The sequence below is a fragment of the Piliocolobus tephrosceles genome, chromosome 11, assembly GCF_002776525.5.
Source record: "Piliocolobus tephrosceles isolate RC106 chromosome 11, ASM277652v3, whole genome shotgun sequence".
NCBI classification, from domain to species: domain Eukaryota; kingdom Metazoa; phylum Chordata; class Mammalia; order Primates; family Cercopithecidae; genus Piliocolobus; species Piliocolobus tephrosceles.
In genome coordinates, this window is record NC_045444.1 from 46,084,095 (window position 1) to 46,105,360 (window position 21,266).

Sequence of the window (21,266 nt, forward strand, 5' to 3'; positions counted from 1 at the left end):
AATTGCTTATAATGCTAAAGCTGTATTCTATTGCCTCTGTAGATGTACTAAGTCAAATGGTTTAAAGTTTCAGTGAAAAATTCAACATAACTACTCACAAGACATGTCAAACCACATAACCACCAAAGCAAATACAACCTTGCCAAAACACAAGATTCTCAAACAAATTTTAATGTAACGGTTATAAGACCACACTGTGTTTCTTTAAAAACCATCTTAAACCTTACTTTTATCACCTCTTATAGCACCAGTGATGTAAGAGACAGCCACAATAACGAATTCCATTGATGCCAAGGATCAAATAAGACTACAAAACTGGAAAATTATTCTAAGCAGAATGGTGGTGAACACAAGACAGTGGTAGAACTAATCTGTTTTCTCATCGAAGGTCAACAAGTACCGGTATAAACCAGCCCTGAATTCTATGGGTGAAATCACCTGAAGGTCTACCAATTTCTATCTGTGGAAGGTGTCATTTTGAGAATTACATTTTTACTGATCTCTAACACCATATAAAAGTACCTTCATATATATTATCATGATTCATAACATTTTTAGACTAAGGAATTTTGCTGCACTTCAAGGGCAGTATCTCAAATCTAGCCCAATAACGCACCAATAGAAGCCCTGATATCCCTAATCTTCTGTTTGAATAGAATGCTTTATTACTTAGTGCTTTCATATTCATTATTTCAATTTTAATTTAGAGTCCATGATTGAGAAATGAGGCTAAAATAACAACAAATTAAGCACTGTCTATTGCATGGAAAATAGGCAGGGGTGGTATTTCCGAGCTTTGACCATTCTGTAACAGAACAATGGCCCACACAGTCATTATCTCTAATTTTATTACTGGAAAAAGTTTTCCTAATTGTGATCCAATTAAAGGATGCTATGTATTGTACTTAAAACATAGTGAGAAAGTAAACCATTATATAAATCCACCCCAAGCCAATACTGGATTTTTTTTTCCCAAAAGAGTACATGCATTTGATATCCCAAATGCTCCCCAACAAGATATTTTAAAGGTGTCTCATTCAAAATATCCTCTTCACCAGAGGAATGAAAAGTTTCTGGTTGATGTTTTTCATTTTACTTACAATAATAAAAATGACATTTACCCATCTACACATTCAAACATAAATGCTTGTGTGCAGGTAGGTGTGTATGTGTATTTATGTATGTAACATGTATACATATTATAGCCTGTCTTGTTCTAGAAAGGACTTAGGGTAGCTTACAAAGAGACATACCCTAGAAGGCGAAGGTAAAAAATCAACAGCAAAGAACACAGGACAAAGGCAAAAATGAGGCAGGAATGAAATGGCTTTCACAGAGGATGACTGTTTCAAGTGCTTAACTTCTCATTGATGGCTGAGCTTGAAGAGCTTATTTAATGACTATCAACCTGCACTGATCAAATACAGCATATGACCTAGAAATGAAGCACCTGATTGACAAGAAATCTATCATAAGCAGCTCTTCACCACAAGCATAATTCAATGGTAATTGGTCCTAATGATGAGTCTGGAATACAAGTGATAAGTGTAATGTGAATGATGATAAGAAAATGTATCTCAGTGCATCCTATTGCTTTGAAAATTGGCAATTCATGTAAGACATATATAAGGTAAAACTCTATAATCTGAAAACTTGATGAATTAGTAAAACTTATTTCTTGACTATACTGGAAGATAGCCCAGTTAATGATTACTTGAGTTTATTAATGTTTTATAGAGGGGTATTTAATACCAAAAAATCTGAAACAAGCAAGGTTCCGGGACCTTAGAAAGACGAAGAGAAATCCTTTATTGCTCCTTTTTTGGATCACAGAGCTGAAAGGAATCTGCCAAGAGTTTCAAATAGCTTTCCTCTTGCATGCCCACTCTGATGAGTTACTAGTGGTTGTATTGCATAGGGAAAGATTCCGAGGCCCAGCCAGGCGCAGTAGGAAAGAGTATTCTCATCTATTTATTAGCAATTCTATCAGGAGACAGGAAATGAGGTGGTACATGGCCACTTGCTTGTTTATTTCTGATCTCTGGTTTAATCTGCTGATGTCACCAATTAAGAGCCAGAGGCTAAAAGTATTTGATTATTTACCATTTCTTAATAGATGTATTTATTTGTAGCCTGCCTCATTACAAAAAATGACTTGATGTGTCACAGAAATACACAAAACAATAAATAGATGAAAAAATTCCAGGATGATAGGAAGAATGTGTATCACGTGGGAGGATAAAGTTTCTTCTTGTGGCAAATTCTAGAGCCTTCATTTTCACCACAGCCTTTCCCAGCACTGAGTAATCCACATTCACTGCTATTCTTTGCTCATTTCAGAGAGAGAAAGAGAGAGAGAGAGAAAGGAAGGGAGGGAGAGAAATATGCACCCCAGGAATAGGCCATGAGTGTCACTATCAAAGATAACAATGCCTCCGTAATTAGGGATTTGGGCTCATACTCAGCCTTCCTTTGTGCCACATTAAGCAGCATTTTATTCTTTCATTCAAAAATATTTGCTGATTTTGCTTATAATAAATAAGCAAAAATAAGCAAATTATACAATATGTTGGGGCAGTATTACAACAATAGTACAAGCAAAGCGGGGTGGCGGGGGGTGGAGAGGGGTGGAGATTGAGAATGCCAAGGTGAAGTGGAGGCAGATTACAATTTTTTAAAGGGTGGCTGAGTAGGCTGATGGAGAAGGTGACATGAGCAAGGTCCTGAAGGATATGAAGGAGAGAGTCAGGAGGATCCAGGGGAGGAGCACTGCAGGCAGAGGAGGAAAAACTAGCGTAAGGTATGTGGAAGGCCTGGTGCACTTAAGAAACACCAAGGAGTCCACTATGGTTGAAGTGAAGTGGTGGAGGACAGTAAGGGAGAATAGTCAGAGAAGTTATAGGGAGAGGAAGCAGAAAACACAAGGTCTTGTAGCCATGGTAAGACAGCCTGGCAACTGTGTCAGTGTGGCAACAGCACTCCGAGGATCCTGCTGCTGAAGTTTTAAACACTAACAGCGTTACAAGTGGAGAATGGAAGACTGCCTAATCTGCTGCAGTTCAAGATTATTTAGGAAGCATCTCCTCATTTCTCCTCAACGTGGTATTAAAATTCTTCTGCCCTGGACATTTGTCAGTGGTGGGATCTATGGAGTAGACCTTGGTCTAGCAGTATCAGAGGTCAGAAAAACCATTACATCTGTGTAATAAGATTGAGGTACAAATGAACAGCCCTGTAAAGAAGTAAAAGCAATTCAGAAAGACCCACAACAGATAAATCATTACTGTCTATGCAAGCCAAGGAAAGGCTGGTATTGTTAGACAGACATTGAAAGGAAAGCAGGGGAGAGGAGGAAAGGAATTGAATGAATGACAATGGCATGATGAACTGCTTCCAGAAGGATGTTCCTTCATGCTCAAGGCTGGGAATTTATCAAGATGTTTATCAGGAACTCAGGTAGAGAACGAAGCAGATGCATACCTCCCAGGAGGTTTAAAAGTCAGAACCAATACTTTAAAATTGTGATTTATTAAGCAGGCAAAATACAGGTAATACAAACCTCTGCAGCTGAAACACATATCCAGGCAAGTTACTGAATGTTTCCTGTCTTCAAATAATTAAAGGCAGGGGCAATTAATTCAATGCCAAAGTAAATTCCAACTAAGAATGGGTATAAGAAAAATCACATTTTAAAAAACTTTCCTTTCAACAAAGACGTCAATCAAGCTAAAAGTTGCTAGAAATTATGATTTTGATTACTTGCTGATTTTAATGTTTACTGACAGTCCAGGAAACTGTTGTGTATGCACTAATTTATTTGCAGGGCCATTAAGAGAAGGGACCAGATTCTCCTTTCCAATGGAAATGCCATTAGATATCCAAAATATCAGCACTCCCAAGTGAGCCACTTTGATAATCAAAATAACCACTGCTATACAAACTGAAAAAAGAAGGTGGCTAAGCAATGTTCCTTCTGTGATTTTAAGGGTAGTCAAACAGAGAGCATGAGAAACATTTGCTTCTACCTCTTTCCCCCAAAAGTTTGAAGCTGCTGGCACAAATATATGCAACACCACAAGACAAAAAGAGATATAAAGTTCAAGGTAAGTGAAGGAAAAATAAACCCAGGAGTAGTTTTTCCACAAATGTATGAACCTGAAAGTGAGATCCTGAAGAGTGCTAATGTTGGATGCAAAGTTGACTCATAACTTCTTAGTAGTGAACATAAGGAAATACAACATTACAAAATTGAGTATTCATTAGAGTAAAACCAGGTCCCGGGCTGAAGTTCCGTTTTTCCCAGCTCTGATGCCGGAAGGAGCGTCTTCCTGTGGTTCCTCTTAAAAGCCATACTCTGTGTGCAATGCACAGTCAAAGGATCAGCTGGGGCCCAAGTATTGGAATTCTACAAGGGTAAATAGCTATGTGGTTAATGCACAAGGCTTTCTGATAATATTGTTGCATCCAGGGATAAATGGCACATTCCTTTGAACGGTGGCTACCAAATTAGGCTCTGAAGAAGTACTTTAGGGGTTCCATCAATTTTCCATATGAATATTTTGTATTTAAAGACTTCTTAGCCTTTAAGTACAAAAACAAGTAATAGGAAATGCAGGCAAATACACAGCACAACAAATGTTAGCATACTGATGACCACATCTACATTAAATTGCTTCAAGTGCTGACACTAGACAAATGTGCCTCCTGCTATCTCTTTGTATAAATGAGTCACTGATTAGGAAAGCTGTAACTCTGCGTTGGTATTCTTTTGGAAATTCAAGTCTGCACATGTCCATTCATATAAAATTGTACAAATGACCTACACATCCATCATGCTCAAATGCCAGGCCAAGAGCAGGTACAACTAGTTGGCACACACCCTCAACATGATCTAATAGATGATTGTATAATACTAAAGTGCCTACTGTGTTGCATCATGATAAAGTGACATCATTGACTGGTACTGATGCTAAGTTTTGGGTGCTTCTGGTCAGACTTCTATATCTATTATGAGGCACGTGAATAGCTATATTACTATGAATTCAATGTTGAGGCAAAAAAAATTATTTCCAGTTTCTAATAAGATTAATTCAATGGGGTATCAAGACAAAATGAGTTTGTTAAAAATTAAAATATTAAGAAGTTGCTTATGGACATGCAGAAGGATTTTCCAAATGTCATACAACCAAAACGAAATACAGAAATAAATTAGGTATGTTATTGATACTGTTCTGCAACTGTTATCCAGGAGCCCTGATCTCACATTTTTGAGTTTATCAAAACTGTCTCATTGTTCTCCCTGATAAGTTTATAAATGTAAATCTGTACTTATACAGCATATAATTAAAAATACCACTTTTAAATATTTTTGTATATAGCTTTATTGAACATTTTTAAAAAACCACACTTGCTGGAGTAGTTCTGTTAAACGTGTCAGGAGATGCTGATTCTGTCAACCCTTGGAGACTGGGTGGGGCCTGTCACCTCCAGCAATGACCAGCCTTATCCGTAAGTGGCAATCCAATATAATCTAATTCAGTGTCAATATAACATAATACAAATATTATCCTTTCCTGTGTTTGCCAAGTTGGGAAGTTCTGTGATGAACAAAGAAACTCCAAATCCTTCATACAATTCTTCATAAATCTTATTTCTTCCAAGAGCTTGTGACAAGACTTGCCCAGTGGAGAGGACAAAATTAAGTTCTTTGGCAAGAAACTGAAGTACAGATATCTCATCCTCACGATTAAGAGCAGAGTTAAAGGTAACATTCACTAGTGAAAAGTCAAGTGGCAAATCAAGATGGGTGGGTATTTCAGGAGACATGGATTCTTTTCCCAAGCCTCCCCCTTCCTAGTTTTGTGACTCCAAAAAGGTCATTTAACCTTCCCTGAGCCTCAGCTTTCTCAGTTATAACATAAAAAGACGAAATCAAGCTCTCAACTGGGATTGACCATTAGAATTAGACATTAATGTAACATTAATACATACCAGAAGTGTTCAGAGCACTTGACATTAACCCACTTAGTCCCTACAAGAACCATATGTTGCAGATACTATGATTATCCTGACTTTATAGGTAAGGAAACTGGAGCACAGAGAGGTTGAGAAATTTGCTCAAGCAAGAGGCAGGGCCAGGTGGAAAGTTCTGAGCCTGTGCTCTTTAGTGTAAGTGTCTGGTATGCTGCTTCTCCATTAAGTATCTCTCTGTCTTCTGACTCCTGAATCTATGGAAGGACCTGACATGTAAATTCTGATTTTGGTGCTTGCTCCTTGTTAACAGTCACTTGACTAGAAGAGATGTAAAGTTCTGTAATTCAGACTAGAGATGAAAAAAGTTCAATAAACTTTTTAAGTAAATAAACGCTCAAATTCTTGTGCCTCAAAAATCAGAGCCAAAATTAAATAAGTATGGCTTTTAAAAGCTAACTGCATGCTGTCAAACTTAAACTAAGGGTAATGGATAGGGGTGGTGGAAGAAAATCTAAGAAACAAAATACCTAGCCAGCTACACAGGGGCATTGAAATAGGTTAAGTATTGGAGCAAAAGCTATGCCTCATATTAAGGGACAGTGAAAACAATTTCACAATTTATGGCCTGGCTTTGAAGGTGAAGATGAAACACTTTGGAAGCCCACTTGGAAAGCATCAGTGCTCCTGTCCAAATGGGCTAGCACGTCCAATTTGTTTCCAGGACCACAGATGAATGTCTGTTTGTTTCATCTTTAAAGAACTAGTCCTTATGCTGTAGGAAAGTGTCCTTTGTAAATCTGGAAATCTAAAGCTGTACATGCAAATGCTGATGCTCAAACACATGCTGATATCCCATGCAGATTCCTTTACTGATATGCGACACTTAACGGAGGCAAGAAGATGCTGTGCCACAAAAAGAAAATGAGGAAGACAAGTGGTCCTGGCCCCATAAGCAATTTAGACAAGCATTAAGTCTGGCATGGCCAGGTTAGTAAGTGCATTCACAGCCAAGAGGAGAGAAGTACATGTGCCCTGGCAGCGCTATAAACTTGGTCAGGATTGTTTGTGCTGTGAGTCTACTTTCTCGCTAATTCTAGATACCCCATTTATGGAAACTCATCTTCCTTTCCTCCCACTCAGTTCCATGCCTCTCTCACGAAATTTCGTCTCAAAAGTCTCCAGTTTGAAGCCAAACAATTCTAATCAAGGGAGCTGCAAGCACTTTATTAAACAAAAAACAACTTTTCAAATAATTTATACACCTAAAACAAAGTATAAACATCTAAGAAAATAATTAAGTATTGGAGACCATTGCTGACCATCCAGGCTATCTCAACTGAGAGTTTCGGATCCACTACAAATAAGCAGTGAGTAATAAACAAACAGATCACCTGTTTCAGTTGACAAACAGAATGTTTAATTACTAGCCTCTCTTCTGCATTGAAGATTCACCAGCCTGGAGTTGATGCATTTCTTCTTTCATTTAATAGCCACACCAAAAGTACACAAACTCATAAAGCAAACAGGCACTCAATTTGGAGTTTCCCCTGAGAGTAGATGCGAATTTCCACCAGGCAAGAATAAAAACAAACTCTTCCTCCTGATCCCTGTATTTGTTAATGATACCAAATTCCCAGTTTGTTAGACTCAATCAAATCTTATACTCATCTTCGAACCACATTCTTCCTCCAACCTCCCTCTGGCCCACATTCCACCAAGGACAAACTTTGGGGCAGCATGTATCACCTACCTTCTCGGTGAAGTGCAAGTCCTCCTCTGGTGTTAAAGTTCCCCCCTGCCCAGTATGGCATCAGTGAATACCAAGCAGGGCAGGCAGGCGAGCTAGTCCTGTCTTCAGTGCTGGGGTGGGGCTGCCAAGCTCATCCTGAAGATTCATTCAAATGCCAAGCTCTGCCTGATGTCCCCCTTAACAAGCATTCACTCCTTATTCTGTAATTTTAGTAGCACTTTTTATCTCCCACATTCTGATGTACATTATGTGTGAAGCTCATTTTCTACACCTCCTTAAAGGTGGAAAATGTCTCAGTGCAGTATCTATAGAAAAATCACTGGCATAATGCCTGATAAATATTTGTTAAATTACAAAAAAATGGGATTCACCATTCACTTCTCCCCAAAAGTGTCTTCTTATGTTTTAATCAGATTTATACTCATAGCAAAATTATAATACTCTTACATGCCCATTATTTTCTAAAGCAGTATTAGGACTTGTAAGACAGTGACCTCTAAAAAATTGTTTATTTTCATATATGCAAAAACCCTCTCAGGCACCTAGCAAGTGACAAGTTGCATACCTTCTCTAAGCTGTGTAATCTTGGGGAGCTGCACATTAGACAGCTAACCAGGAGCTGAGTTTCAAATGACCAGCTATGCTAAAAGGGATTATTTTGTTAGACATCAGGAAAGACAAGTTCCTCCTCTATCCTCCTGCCTTTGAGTTTTTTATTTTATTGGCTATTCAAATGGACATACGAAAAGGTGCTTTTTCTAATAAAATTTTGTTAAATCTATCACGGCCCAATATCTTTTATGGTCCTGGAGAAATTAGTATTTTGTAGTTTGTGGTGCTGACGAAGAAACAAGGGTGCTGGTGAGGTAAAGAGAAAGTTAATAAAGTAGCATTCAGGGCACACTTGGAGAGGCAGAAAGCACAGTGGTTCAGAGGATGAGTGCTGGAGTCAGACTGTCCATTCTTAAGTTCTGGCTCCACCATTATCAGCTATATTATCCTAGGCAGTAAGAAAAAGAAATATCTTTCAGCTTCATTTTGTTCTTCCTCCATGAAGCAGCAAGAAGGCCCTCACCTGACACCAACATCATGCTCTTAGACTTTCCATCCTCCAGAACTATAGATGAATTAACTTCTTTACTTTATAAATTACCTAATCTGTGGTATTCTATTATAGCAGCAGATAACAGACTAAGACAGAAAATTAGAGACGATAATATTGCTCATAAAACTGTTCTAAGTGTTAAATAATAAACTACTTGGCATAGTCACTGGGGGACAGCAAGCATTAGACAATTTTTGGCTGCTAGCATTACTTAGATGTTTACACATTACACAGGACTTTTTTTTTTTATATGCATTTATTATGAACTAAAGATGAAGGGAAAGGTTATAAATTTCTGGGATTCAACAGTAACCCAATAAGGAAATTCTACATAAAACCAAGCACAACTGCCAAATAAAGATTTTAGAGGTTTTTATTTCTGATGACAGTACCTTCACCTTCATATAATGGTTAAATATCCCCAAGCTGCTGCTACAGAAATCCAGGCTCATATAAAGGAACAAGGAAAGGACATAAATACTATCTTCAATCACAGAGAAGGAAAGGGTGCTTTTTATAAAAATTCTTATTGTTAAATTAACTTCTGCTAAGGCTGTTATTAAAATGGGTTTGCCAACAGCTTGTGCAGTATTTGGGCATTAGAAAAGAGAATGGCTCTTTATCATGCCTAGGAGTAACAAAAAGATACCCTAAAGAAAAAGGTCAACTGACAATAAGGAAGATTGGCTAAATTTCAAATATCCATGCTTACCGGCAGATTTTATACTGAGCATAAATTAGAAAATAGACATAACTGAGATTTTCTGTCAAAATATCAAATGATGTATAAAGTAGGTACTTGGTAATAATTAATATTTGAGGTTTCAACAATTCATGATGACATTAAAATTCCCTGATGTGCAGTTATGCTTAATATTGCTACAGCATGCATTTGAATTGTGGATACTCTCAGCAGAGGACAGCAGACCGTGAAGCCAGTGAAGAAGCATAGCCCATTACCTAAGGTCCATATTTCAATAAGGTTTTGTTCTAATCGTGTACACAGCAATTTCCAAGAAGGGATTAAACACTGTCTTAATTTTTGAAAACGAATCGAGTGATAGTTCTAATGATAAAATTGATGAAAGTATACACAGAGGTGTAAGTGAGATGGTTCTCTATTGGGGAGCAGGTATTTATTTCGTGGGATCTTCTTTTTTGTGATGCTAAAATTATTTCTGTGAAATCTGGGGATTTCCAAAAGTCTTCAAACTATATACCTTGGTATGTCAAAGAAGAATTATACATAAAGTATTTCTTAAAGTACCAAAATTTTTCTAAACCAAGAAAAGAAATGATGCAACTAACATGAACAAGAAAATGATTCTACATTTCGCTTACCCAAGAGATGAATGGGAAGAAGATTCAGTTAATTACACAACTGCTCTTAAGCTCTCAACTCTGCTTTTGTGTCCATTTATGGGGCGGGTGGGAGATCGCAAAGGTTCTGTGTTTTGCTCAGTCTCAAATGTATCATGGGTTAAACTCTTTGACATGGAACCTTACTAGAATACTGTCCACGATAAGAGAATTAAGTTACAATTAGTGACTCAATATTTTTACTTAGCAGATTGGCATTCCTTTTTACAACGATGAGACAAATTCTGTAAACTGCACGTCGTATAGATCTCGCTTTTCAGCAATATGCTCAAGTTCCTTGATCTAAGCCCTCATTGTGTTATTTATTACGTGTCATCCTATTATGCTAGCAATAATAGAAGCAAGCCAAGTTCCAGAAAATACTGTTATTAATATTTCATGTATGGAGAATATTCTAGATCAATGATGAAAGAACTTGAGAGGATAAAAATGAGTTGTTTTATGGGACAAAAACATTTGGAAATCAAAAGAAATCCTGTGATTTGTAAAATCAAATTTGTAAATGGGCACAAGAAGCTATATAATAGTAATAGACACAAAAATGGAAAGCATTTTCTATAATTAACTGAAGAAAACTCATCATCTTAACCCAATTTTCACTTTTTGGGAAGATTAAAACATTTTTTACCAGTCAATAAAAATTAGTTTTTTTTTTTTTTTTTTTTTAATTTTTAAAGGACACACTTAATGAGAGAAGAACTATTTGCCCACAACTCTATGTTTTTGTTTACTTTTATTTTTCTTTCCTTGTCCCTCAAAGAAATGTAAGAAATAAAAAAATCACTAGATACAGATTTCAGTAGCTTTGTAAAATACCATTTAAAAAAAAACAGAAAATTCAAACAACTACAATACAATATAATACAGCTCAATATGCCCAGATCTCAATTACCTGAGATGTAGTAGCTACCAAGGAAAAAATCATCTGTGGGTGTTTTATTGTAATGCCTGTGAGTTAAATACACCATAACCATTATCATAATCACCAGCAGTAAGATCGTTCTTCAATTTTCTGGGAAGACAACACATAAAGGGTAAATTATATCTTAAAGAGAAGCTATTCCCTTATATTAGCCTCTAATTTAACCCTACATGAAGAGCTTCGGGTTTCTGAGACTCAGAGGTGTTGCTTTAGAATGATGTGAATGCAGGCAATGAAATGGTTGGTCTATGTCTGTCACATCTGCATAGCTATCTGAATACTCCTATGTAGAATACATGTGAAATGTGTGTGTGTGTCTTTCTAAAATAAATGTAATAACTAAGGGTATGCTCAGGTATTTTGGACTGAGTCATTTGACCTTGGGTCCCCTGACTCAAAATTCTCTCTTCAATTTTAAAGAACTGAGTCCCTCTTGGGTGGAATGATTTTCCTACCTCATTACAGGATCATTCTTTGGTACTGAAAATAAAGGCTCTTCTATATCATGTAATTTCTATACATTCCAAAAGATTTCCTATTTACATAGGGATTTCAAAACTCTGGGTCTGTTGGGCCCATTGCTCCCTTCAGAGTAAATGTTGAAGGTAACTTTGTAATAAGGTAAAAGCTGATCAAGCATCAAAAAACTATTCAATTTATTAGAATGTCTTCACTTTCAAATTTTACCCTAAAGGTAGCCTAATCATTTTGTAATAAAAGAGATGATCGTTTAATTTCAGGGTGGAGAGAAAACATCTTTTAGCAGATGGATTGCTTAAGAAATCTTAGTGTTACAGAGATCAATGGAGATGTACAAATAACGAATATAACCACTTCAAGTTGTCCTTTTCCTGTTAGTTGCCCTAATTTCTTATGACAGTAAGAATAATTTAAAATATTCTTTTAAATCCCAGCTACTCGGGAGGCTGAGGCAGGAGAATTGCTTGAACCTGGGAGGCAGAGGTTGCAGTGAGCTGATCGCACCACTGCACTCCAGCCCAGGCAACAGAGTGAGACTCCATCTCAAAAAATTAATTTAAATCAGCATTCAACAAATTAGCTAGTGGTTTCAGAAAAGCAAGTGGTTCACTAGGCCCTATTTGTGGTAACGCAAACAAAAGCATGGTCAAATCTGGGGAACACAGGGAGACGCTGGAGTTTCAGGACTAAGAGAGAACCACTAAAAGTCGGTGCCTTTCATGTGTGCTCTCTCCCAGTTAATGCAACTAGAGGCTTCCCTCTCACCTATGAGAGTCCTCGCCTTCTCCAATCCACCCTTCCTGCTTGTGTCAAAATTAGCATCTGAGAGAGACAGAAAGAAAGGAGAGAAATTCATTATGCTACTCTTCCACTCCAACAGCTAACTTTTTCTCTGTAACTAAAGAATAAACTCCAAACTAAAATGTTGGCGTTAACTGTCTCAGTCAAGATGCTAACGGTATGCCCCCAACCTATACCTCCAGCCTCATGTTCCTTTACGCCCACTGACACCCCGTCACGGGAACCCTGGGTAACTAACAACTGCCAAGTGCCAGCTCTGCACCAAGAAGGCCTCTCTGTGCCTTTTTAAACATCCAAGGGTTCTCACATCTGCTGGGCACTTCTTGATGCCTGGAGGATACTATTGCTTTCACCCTTCATGAAATTTTCCTTGTCCTTTAAGATTGAGATGTCATCTCCTTCCTGAAAGCCATCCCAATTCCTTCACATCAAGGTTAGCCTTCTGGCTTCTCCCAGTACATCACATTGATGATAATACTATCCTGTCTCTCTACTGACCTGTCTTGCCTTACTGTTTCACCTTTTAAGATCTGTGCTGTGTTCAAAAGCACAAGGAAAACTTACAGAGAAAATAAAACAAAGGGATAGAAAATAAGTATGTATTGAATATTATAAAAGGGGAAACAGATTACATTTCAAAAATATGTCCTTTTAAATAGTAACAGGCTATCATATCATAAGCTAGATTTAATTTCATGTTTCTATTAAAATCATATGTTTTACTGCACTTGGAAACAAATTAGAAATTTACTGAATCAATAATTGGTTTACGAATGAGGGAAGGGCTGTCTGTAGAAGACAGAAAGAGTAGAGATACCTCATTTTGTTTTATTATCAAGTCACTGGTTTTTCCATTAAAATAAGTTACTGTTGCACTGAGTTACCTAGAACTCTTCATATGATGTCAATACCACAGCAACCTTTAAGCCACCCAGCCTGGTCCAACAGAGACTCTCAGACATTTACTCCACTAAAAATCAGGGAGAGCCATTACCAAATCTTGCACACTTTTGCTATTTGTAAATCTTTAAAAAAGGCTGGACACAATGAATATTTCACATGCCACAGTAATTATTACGATGAGCAATAATCAGGTGTGGGTAGCATGTGGCTGAACAATTCTTCTGCAAACACAAGCATATCTCAGAGACATTGCAGGTTTGGTTCCAGACCACTGCCATAAAGCGAGTATTGCAATAAAACAAGTCAAACAAATTTTTTTTGTTTCCCAAGCATAAGTAGAAGTTATATTTACACTGTATTGTAGTTTATTATGTAATAACATTATGTATAAAAAAGCCCGGTGTGCATACCGTAATTTAAAAAATGCTGTATTAGCCAGGCACAGTGGTGCACACCTGTAACTCCAGCTACTCAGAAGGCTGAGGCAGAATCACTTGAGCCCAGGAGTTCAAGGCTGCACTGCACTACAGTCATGCTTGAGAATAGCCACTGCACGCCAATCTCTTAAAAAATATTTTATTATAAAAAAGTATTAATCATCTGAGCTTTCAGCCTAAATTGTAACCTTTTCGTTGGCTGAGGATTTTGCCTTGATGCTAATGGCTGCTGACTGATCAGGGTGGTGGCGGCTGAAGGCTGGGGTGGCTGTGGCAACTTCTTAAAATAAGACAACAGTGAAGACTGCTGTATCAACGGACTCTTCCTTTCATGAAAGATTTCTCTATAGCATGCAATGCTGTTTCACAGCATTGAAGAGAGAAGGCTCACTTCTCTCAGCCTTCACAGGGTTAAAGAATTAGGGTCTTGCTCTGGATAATGTTTTGGCTTAAGGGAATGTTGTAGCTGGTTTGATCTTTTATTCAGATCACTCAAATATTCTCCACATCAGCAATAAGGATGTTTTGCTTTCTTATTCATTTGTTCACTGGAGTGGCACTTTGAATTTCCTTCAACTTTTCCTTTGCAGGCTGTGTGGTGCAAGAGACCTAGCTTTCGGTCTACCTCGGCTTTCAGCACGGCTTTCTCACCAAGCTTAATTTTGATTTTAAAAGCTTTTAATTTAAAGTGAGAGATGGGAGATTCTTCCTTTCACTTGAACACTTAGAGACCACTGCAGGGCTATTATTTGGCCTAATTTCAATGTTATATCTCAGAGAAAACGGAGGAGAGGGAGACAGAAGGGGAATGACCCGTCAGTGGAGCAGTCAGAACACACACAACATTTATTGATTAAGTTGTATATGGGAACGGTTTGTGGTGCCCCAAAACAATTAACATTAAAGATCACTAATCACAGATCACCACAACAGACATAATAATGATGAAAAAGTTTGAAATATTGTGAAAATTACCAAAATGTGATGCAGAGACATAAAGTGAGCATATGCTATTGGAAAAATGCCAATAGACTTGGCCAATGCAGGGTTGTTACAAACCTTCAATTTGTCTTTTTTTAAAGCAATATCTGTAAAGCACAGTAAAACGAGGTATGCCTGTACCCCTCCCTGCCCCCGCAAAAAAAAGTCTCAAGGAAGAGGAGGCTGGAGGTTATGTTAGCATAAGCTACTTTCCTGGCTTTCTTAGCTTTCAAAATCAAAATCTGGTGGAGTTTCTTCCTCCTTTGTTTTAAATGTAGAATTCAATATAAATTAAGTTTATTCTAGCAGTTAGAATTTCAAGATGGAAGAAACAAGGGATACTAATATTTGTTCCGAGACAACTGTGTTCTAGGCTCTGGACCAGCTCTTTTACTTACATTATTTGATTTAATGCTTATCACAATTTTTGATAATAGCATTATTTGACCTATTTTACAGTCTGTTGACTGGGAATTCAGTATTTGCCTAACACTTTTAGGTAACTCTGGGATACCAAACCTAGCAATCCTGACTACAATGCCTTTGTAGTCAGGGTGACAAATCTGTATAAGATGATACACTGTTAGCATCATATACTGTCATAGACATGTGGCTAAGTAATGTAACAGGCACTTGGAGAACAGAACTATATGGAAATAAGATGCTGATTATGAGCTGGCAATACGTAAAAATTAAGAAATGAAGAGGAGAGTTACTGGTGTGGTCCAAGCATAAAGGAGGCAGAGAGAGCTTGGACTTGGCCTTGCTGAATAGAAAAGGCGAGGGGAGGCACCAGAGGGGAGGTAGCAGAGGAGCAAACTGTTCTCCTGTCACACTGTAGGGAGGGAGGAGTCACCTGGCTTCTGGCAGGGAGAAGAAGGAAGAAGGGCCAAAGAAGAATCCACAAAACTTAGTGACTAAGGGACAAAGAGAAGGAGCTGCTGATTCCTAAAGCTTTCCTAAAGCTTCATGTTTAAAAAAGTAAATTTGGAAAAGAGACAGTGTTGAGATAGGATATTTTGAATTTGAGGCTGAATATTAGGTAAAAATAAAATATTCAAATGGAAAATGTACAGGAAAGTAAAAAGAGTGGAGAATACCCCTATCAGAGGATGGGACTATGGAAGAGGCAGCCAAGAAAACAAACCTGAAGAGCAGAGAGCTGAGGAGGAGAGGGATGAGAGTGAAAAAAAGCTAGGAATATTTAAGACGCTAGTGCAGTTTCAGGTGAAAGTCTGAAGGCAAAATAAAAATGGCTAAGATGTCAAGAAAATGGACACAACATTCATCTATCTGAATTCATCTATCTAAAAAGTCTGCCTAAGAAGTCTCAATGAGAGAAATATTACATTGGCAAATATTTAGATGGCAAATACACCACACAGATAAGCACGGTCAAGCACAGTGTTTGTTTGGCTTGATTTCAGAGAAGGAAGAGAATTAAGCCAAGGGACAGTAGATGAATCCTTTCAGCCACCTGGATTGTTCCATTTCCTGAACTTGTTGGTTAACTGTACTGATATCTTGTTTGTGAATAGATAACCTCTTAGAAATAGGAAGCAAACTTGCTGCAGCATAAAGCAGTCAAGGTTCCAAGATTTTTCGTATGTTTCACAATTTAGAAGTTAACTAAAGCTGGTTGACATCTTTTATTAAAAGCTTCTAGGAAATTTATCTCTTTTCAATCCAGATTACCTGACACCACCGTCACCACCCTGTATCAGGAACTTAGGCTGGTTGGCTTCCTGTCTGAGCCCCTACCCAACATGCTTTCTCTTCTTAGCCATAGTGATCTATACTTTGCAGGGTCATGACTCCCTGTTTCGAGTCTGGGTGGGGATGCCTTTCCCTGTCATCTCAGTATCACAACATCTGCTTTTCCACTGTAACCGCCTCTAACATTACAGCATCTCTATGTTCTACTTCAAACACAGTTTTTAAAAAATATTTTTTGTTTTCCTCTCTAGTTTTTAAAGTCTTCATGTCATACATGCCTTTGGACTTCATGCACCATTTGTATGGAATTGGGCCACCGTGATAAACATTTCTGCTTGTCCCCATCTTTCTGTTAAAAAATCCTCTAAAATATCCAAGCCCCCTGGAGAGCCAAATCATTTGTTTCCATCATTTCCCCTCCTAATTCAGCCTCATCAGGTCAATTTGTAATTACAGTGCTAAGTTTTTAGTTCTAAGTATTTCTTTTCTTTTTTAGAGGTATAGATTTATATCTTTTTTTCTGAGACGTTTCTGATACCTATTTTTCTAAAAATCTCTAATTATGTCCAGTGGTTTTTTAAGCTCTAGGATGAGTCACTTTCTCATAAGGTTCTTGTCACTTCTATGTCACCAACTAGCTCTTCTTTATTGGAAACAATTAAGTCCAGAACAGGAATGCTCTTTTGTGCTTTCTCTACATTCCAAGACATGAAACTCTCAGCAAGTCAAATTTGGTATTTACTAGATTTTCTGTATTAAATGGAATGAAGTTTCCAGCAAATTATGAGACAGAGTCCTCTGTTATTGTTATGTTTTGCCTCTGTATGATACATATCAAGAAGACTATTATCAGACTTCAGTATGAAACCTGGGACTGTACAAGAGCCTTCCTTTGCAAGTGATGGGAGACAGCTAGGGTTGCAAAACATTATTGCTGCTATTGATAAAAGGAAGGAGGGTAATGTTTACACACGTTAAGAAAATCCATACAGGTCAAAATGAACAACAAAAAAGAAATGAATATTCTAGGAAAAATGATAAAATGTTCTTCTGCCACATTTGGAATATGATTCGGTTAAAAAAAATTACTGACTCAATTTTTCAAGTACATTATTTACTGTATATAAAACATGGCATTACTCCAGTATTTTAGGGTTAACTGTCTCCTTAACATCAAAACTCACCCTACGTAATTCAACAATAGCTGAAGAACAATTTGTTTTTTGAATTCCTCTCCTCTTCTCTTACATCTCACGAATTTGAGAGTTAGCTTCATTCTTCTGTTTCTTACAGTCGTATTTTTCATTCCTTAGACTTTATGGTGCTCTATCTACCTGTAATTATGCTGCAAAAACATAAGACAACACCACTAAAAGGCCAGCAGCAGAGGAGATAGCAAAAGGCCTATTTGTGGTCTTGAACAGCTGCAATAGGGCAGGGCGTGCCTGGCAGGGTTCCCTCTGCCTCTAGCCAGCAATGACAAACCCCAAGAGCTGGGCTTGCTTTCACAGCAGTCTCTAATGCAGGGCGTTATTTCACTGCCCCAAAAGCCAAGGACTGGAGTCAAAGTCCACAAGGGCTGATCAAAAAGGGGGACATGAGAAAAGCACAGGGAGAGTGCTGGGAGGGATGGCCTTCTAGAAAGCTCTCCAGATCCTGAAGAGCCACCAACTACTGTCCCACCCCTCCCCTTTCAAAACAAAACACAGCAAAACAACCATCACCCCCTTCCCCCACCCATGGAAGGCCAGATGTTACTTTTAGTTCCAGTTTGGAAATAACTGACCAAGTTAGCTTTGAAATTTTTTTTTCTCAAAAAAAGTAAGAAGTAATGAATCTGGATTTTAACCAGGAAAAGAGAAATGAGATGTTATCAGTCAGATGTTTTGAAATTCAGGTAATAGGAAACATTCTCTAGCAAAAGTCTCCTACTGCAATTATGCAAAATTCTCTTTTTAAGGGACCATTATTGTATTGGGATAAATAAAAAGTACTGTTATATGTGTAGGCTTTTATAGCTCAATGCAATTTGATGCTTTCAGTCCTTACACAATGATCTTTGAACTATACAGTGCTTCTGACTCCTTGTTTTAAAATTAGTGCTTTCTTACTTAGTAAGTTAATGTAATTGCAGCAAAGAGGCACATTATATTCTATTCATTGACAGCATTAGCATATAATGCAAATTTACTTTGGAACTTTATGCGCATGCACACATTTCTTCATAACACTCTGAAAGGGTAGAATTGAGTTCTTATTCCAAAGTGATGAGGGTGAACAATCCAGACTACAAAACTATGGATGCTAATGGAGGCAGACTAATATGGTCCCGGCTGGAATTAAGAGCTTACATTCAGTATGATGTTAGATGGTTAACAACCTTTCTGACAAACAATGATAACTAAAGTTCCTCTCCTAGGCTAGACCGGCCCTCAGAGGTGCATCCACAAAAAATGAGAACGCCTGAAAAATATCTAGCCAAAAAAAATTTTTTTTAATTCACATTTTACTTCTCATACGCCCATAAAGTCAAATTCTATTGAGAAAACGTTCCAGTTCATTTTGATATGTAGCCAGTCTGATGATGTTAATACTGACTGAAAAAGTATTTAAGGAGTTAAAACTTGAAACCCATTTTATTGTTGCGATACTGAGAGTCCACAGGTATTTCTTATAAACTTCTCTTACAATGCAGTATAGATCACCCTATAATATGATCAAGAAAATACTTAGCAGCTAAAATAATAGGAACAACTACTACTTACGGTTGACAGAGCTTCACCAGGTCCTGGTCGGTGGTGTTGGGAGGCAGTCCTCGGATATAGAGGTTCGTTTTGCTGAGCTGATCCCATCCTGAGTTGCTACTGCTGCTACTGTTGTTATTACTGCTGGTGGTGCTGGGACTGGGAGGGGCCATGGGGTGGGCTGGGACCAGAGACTGCTGGAAAACAAAGATCAGGAGCCTTAGTATGCTAGCATTAGGAGACTGACACCATTCAGAGGCTGTCATTCAGAGGCTGTATGATCTCCCAAATAAAATGAAGTTACCAAGATTTAAATATAGGTTACCTTAAGCTACTTTAAGGTATAAATTTTAATTTACCCTTTTAAAAAGGTCTGTTCACGCTACTTTAAAAAAGGCCTCTTCTTCAACATAAAATTGATAACAGGGTTTACTTAGTAAAAGTTCTCTATGAGCACCTTAAATGTGACTAAATTTATGTAAGATTAATTTATTCACGCATTTTTTGGGAACACATCTACTGCGACTCAAAATTAATGTGCATGAAGTTAGATGATACCATCTTAATATAGAGTAATTTAGAAATCACTAGACTTTGAAAAGGTTTTCAAATTCTGAAGAACGTTTGATTGAAAGTTGCTTATAATTTTATTAGGATGACTCTTCAAAAAAAAAAAAATTACTCCTCAAGTATAAGAAAGAGTTTAATCCAGATCTTCCAATAAGGACAATCTCACCTAGTTCTAAGACAGGCACATGACTTCATTGAGACATCTGGGTAAGATTCCCAGGCAGGCTGCCTTTTGCTCTGGTTAACCTTGTGAAATTTAACCCCTGTGAGAACGGTGTCCAAGCTGGAAACCTTCCCAGCTTGCAGCACCCACCACAATTCTTGTTAAGCCTGCTACCAAAGGACTCAGTGTGGTTTTACAGTCGGCAGCCACCTAAGAAGAATGTCTGAAACTGTACTCACACCAGATAATTCTCTGTGCACCGACAACAGTTCTCTGACCCAGTGCCACACACATGACTTTGAGGAAGTTAAATGGCTCAGCTTAAGACGAAAGGGCACACAACCCCAAGTGTCCTCACAGCAAATGCGTGGCAATTTCACACCAGGAAAGGGATGTTTTCTCACCTCACATTTTCTAAATAATAAATATACTGTACTAACTCAAAGACATCACTCATGAACAGTTTGAATATCCAAAATTAAATAGTCATTAGACAGTCAAAAGGTTCAAATCTCATGGCTTGGTTTTTACCAGCACAATCAAGAAAAGTCAGGCATGTCTATAGAAGACAAATCAAATCCCACAGTGGAAGGTTGGAGAAGCAGATCCCTTGCAATGAGCATACCCTCATTTACCTCATCAGCAACCTCTGTTGCCCACTATAGATTCCTAGTTTTGTACCCAGCTTCTGCCATGGTCATCCTAATTCAATAATATCCCAACACACGGGGATCTCATTAATTTATTTTTATTTTTATTTTTTTGAGACGGAGTCTCACTCTGTCACCCAGGCTGGAGTGCAGTGGCGCGATCTCGGCTCACCGGAACTGCCTCCTGGGTTCCAGTGATTCTCTTGCCTCAGCTTCCCAAGTAGCTGGGATTACAGACACACAGCACCATGCCTGGCTAATTTTTGTATTTTTAGTAGAGGCGGGGTTTCACCATGTTGACCTGGCTGGTCTTGAACTCCACACCTCAGGTGATCCGCTCGCCTTGGTTTCCCAAAGTGCTGGGATTACAGGCATGAATCATCATGCCTAGCCCCATTAAATTAGATATGTTAACCATTTCTTCTGATCCTGTATCTTTCAGATTCTTCCTTCCACTGCCCAGGTTCTTGCTAAGATATCATCTGAGTCCAAACACCACTTTATTTAAAGAGATTCTCTTTTAGAAAGAGAGCAGCAAAGCGTCAATAATAGTCAACGCAGAAATGCTATTCACTAAAGGCTGAACTTGAACTGGGAACATCAGTACTGCTTAATCCCCAAATAAAAGCAGCCTGAGATCACGTCCTACCAAATCTATTTGATTCATGCCCTTAATGAGCAGCTGAACTCA

At 38.0% G+C, this 21,266-nt stretch overlaps 1 protein-coding gene across 9 annotated transcripts in view; it reads right to left on the bottom strand.

Annotated features, from left to right (window-relative positions):
* RBMS1 (RNA binding motif single stranded interacting protein 1) overlaps window positions 1-21,266 on the bottom strand; it is a 214,866-nt gene that overhangs the window by 75,000 nt on the left and 118,600 nt on the right. For 6 of the 9 annotated variants that reach the window (XM_023217365.3, XM_023217371.2, XM_023217370.2 and 3 more), the window contains exon 2: window positions 19,214-19,389. In XM_023217365.3, the coding sequence (XP_023073133.1) occupies window positions 19,214-19,389 (176 nt within the window). The remainder of the gene's footprint in view (window positions 1-19,213; window positions 19,390-21,266) is intronic. The other 3 variants (XM_023217366.3, XM_023217368.3, XM_026454086.2) reach the window with 1 other exon arrangement.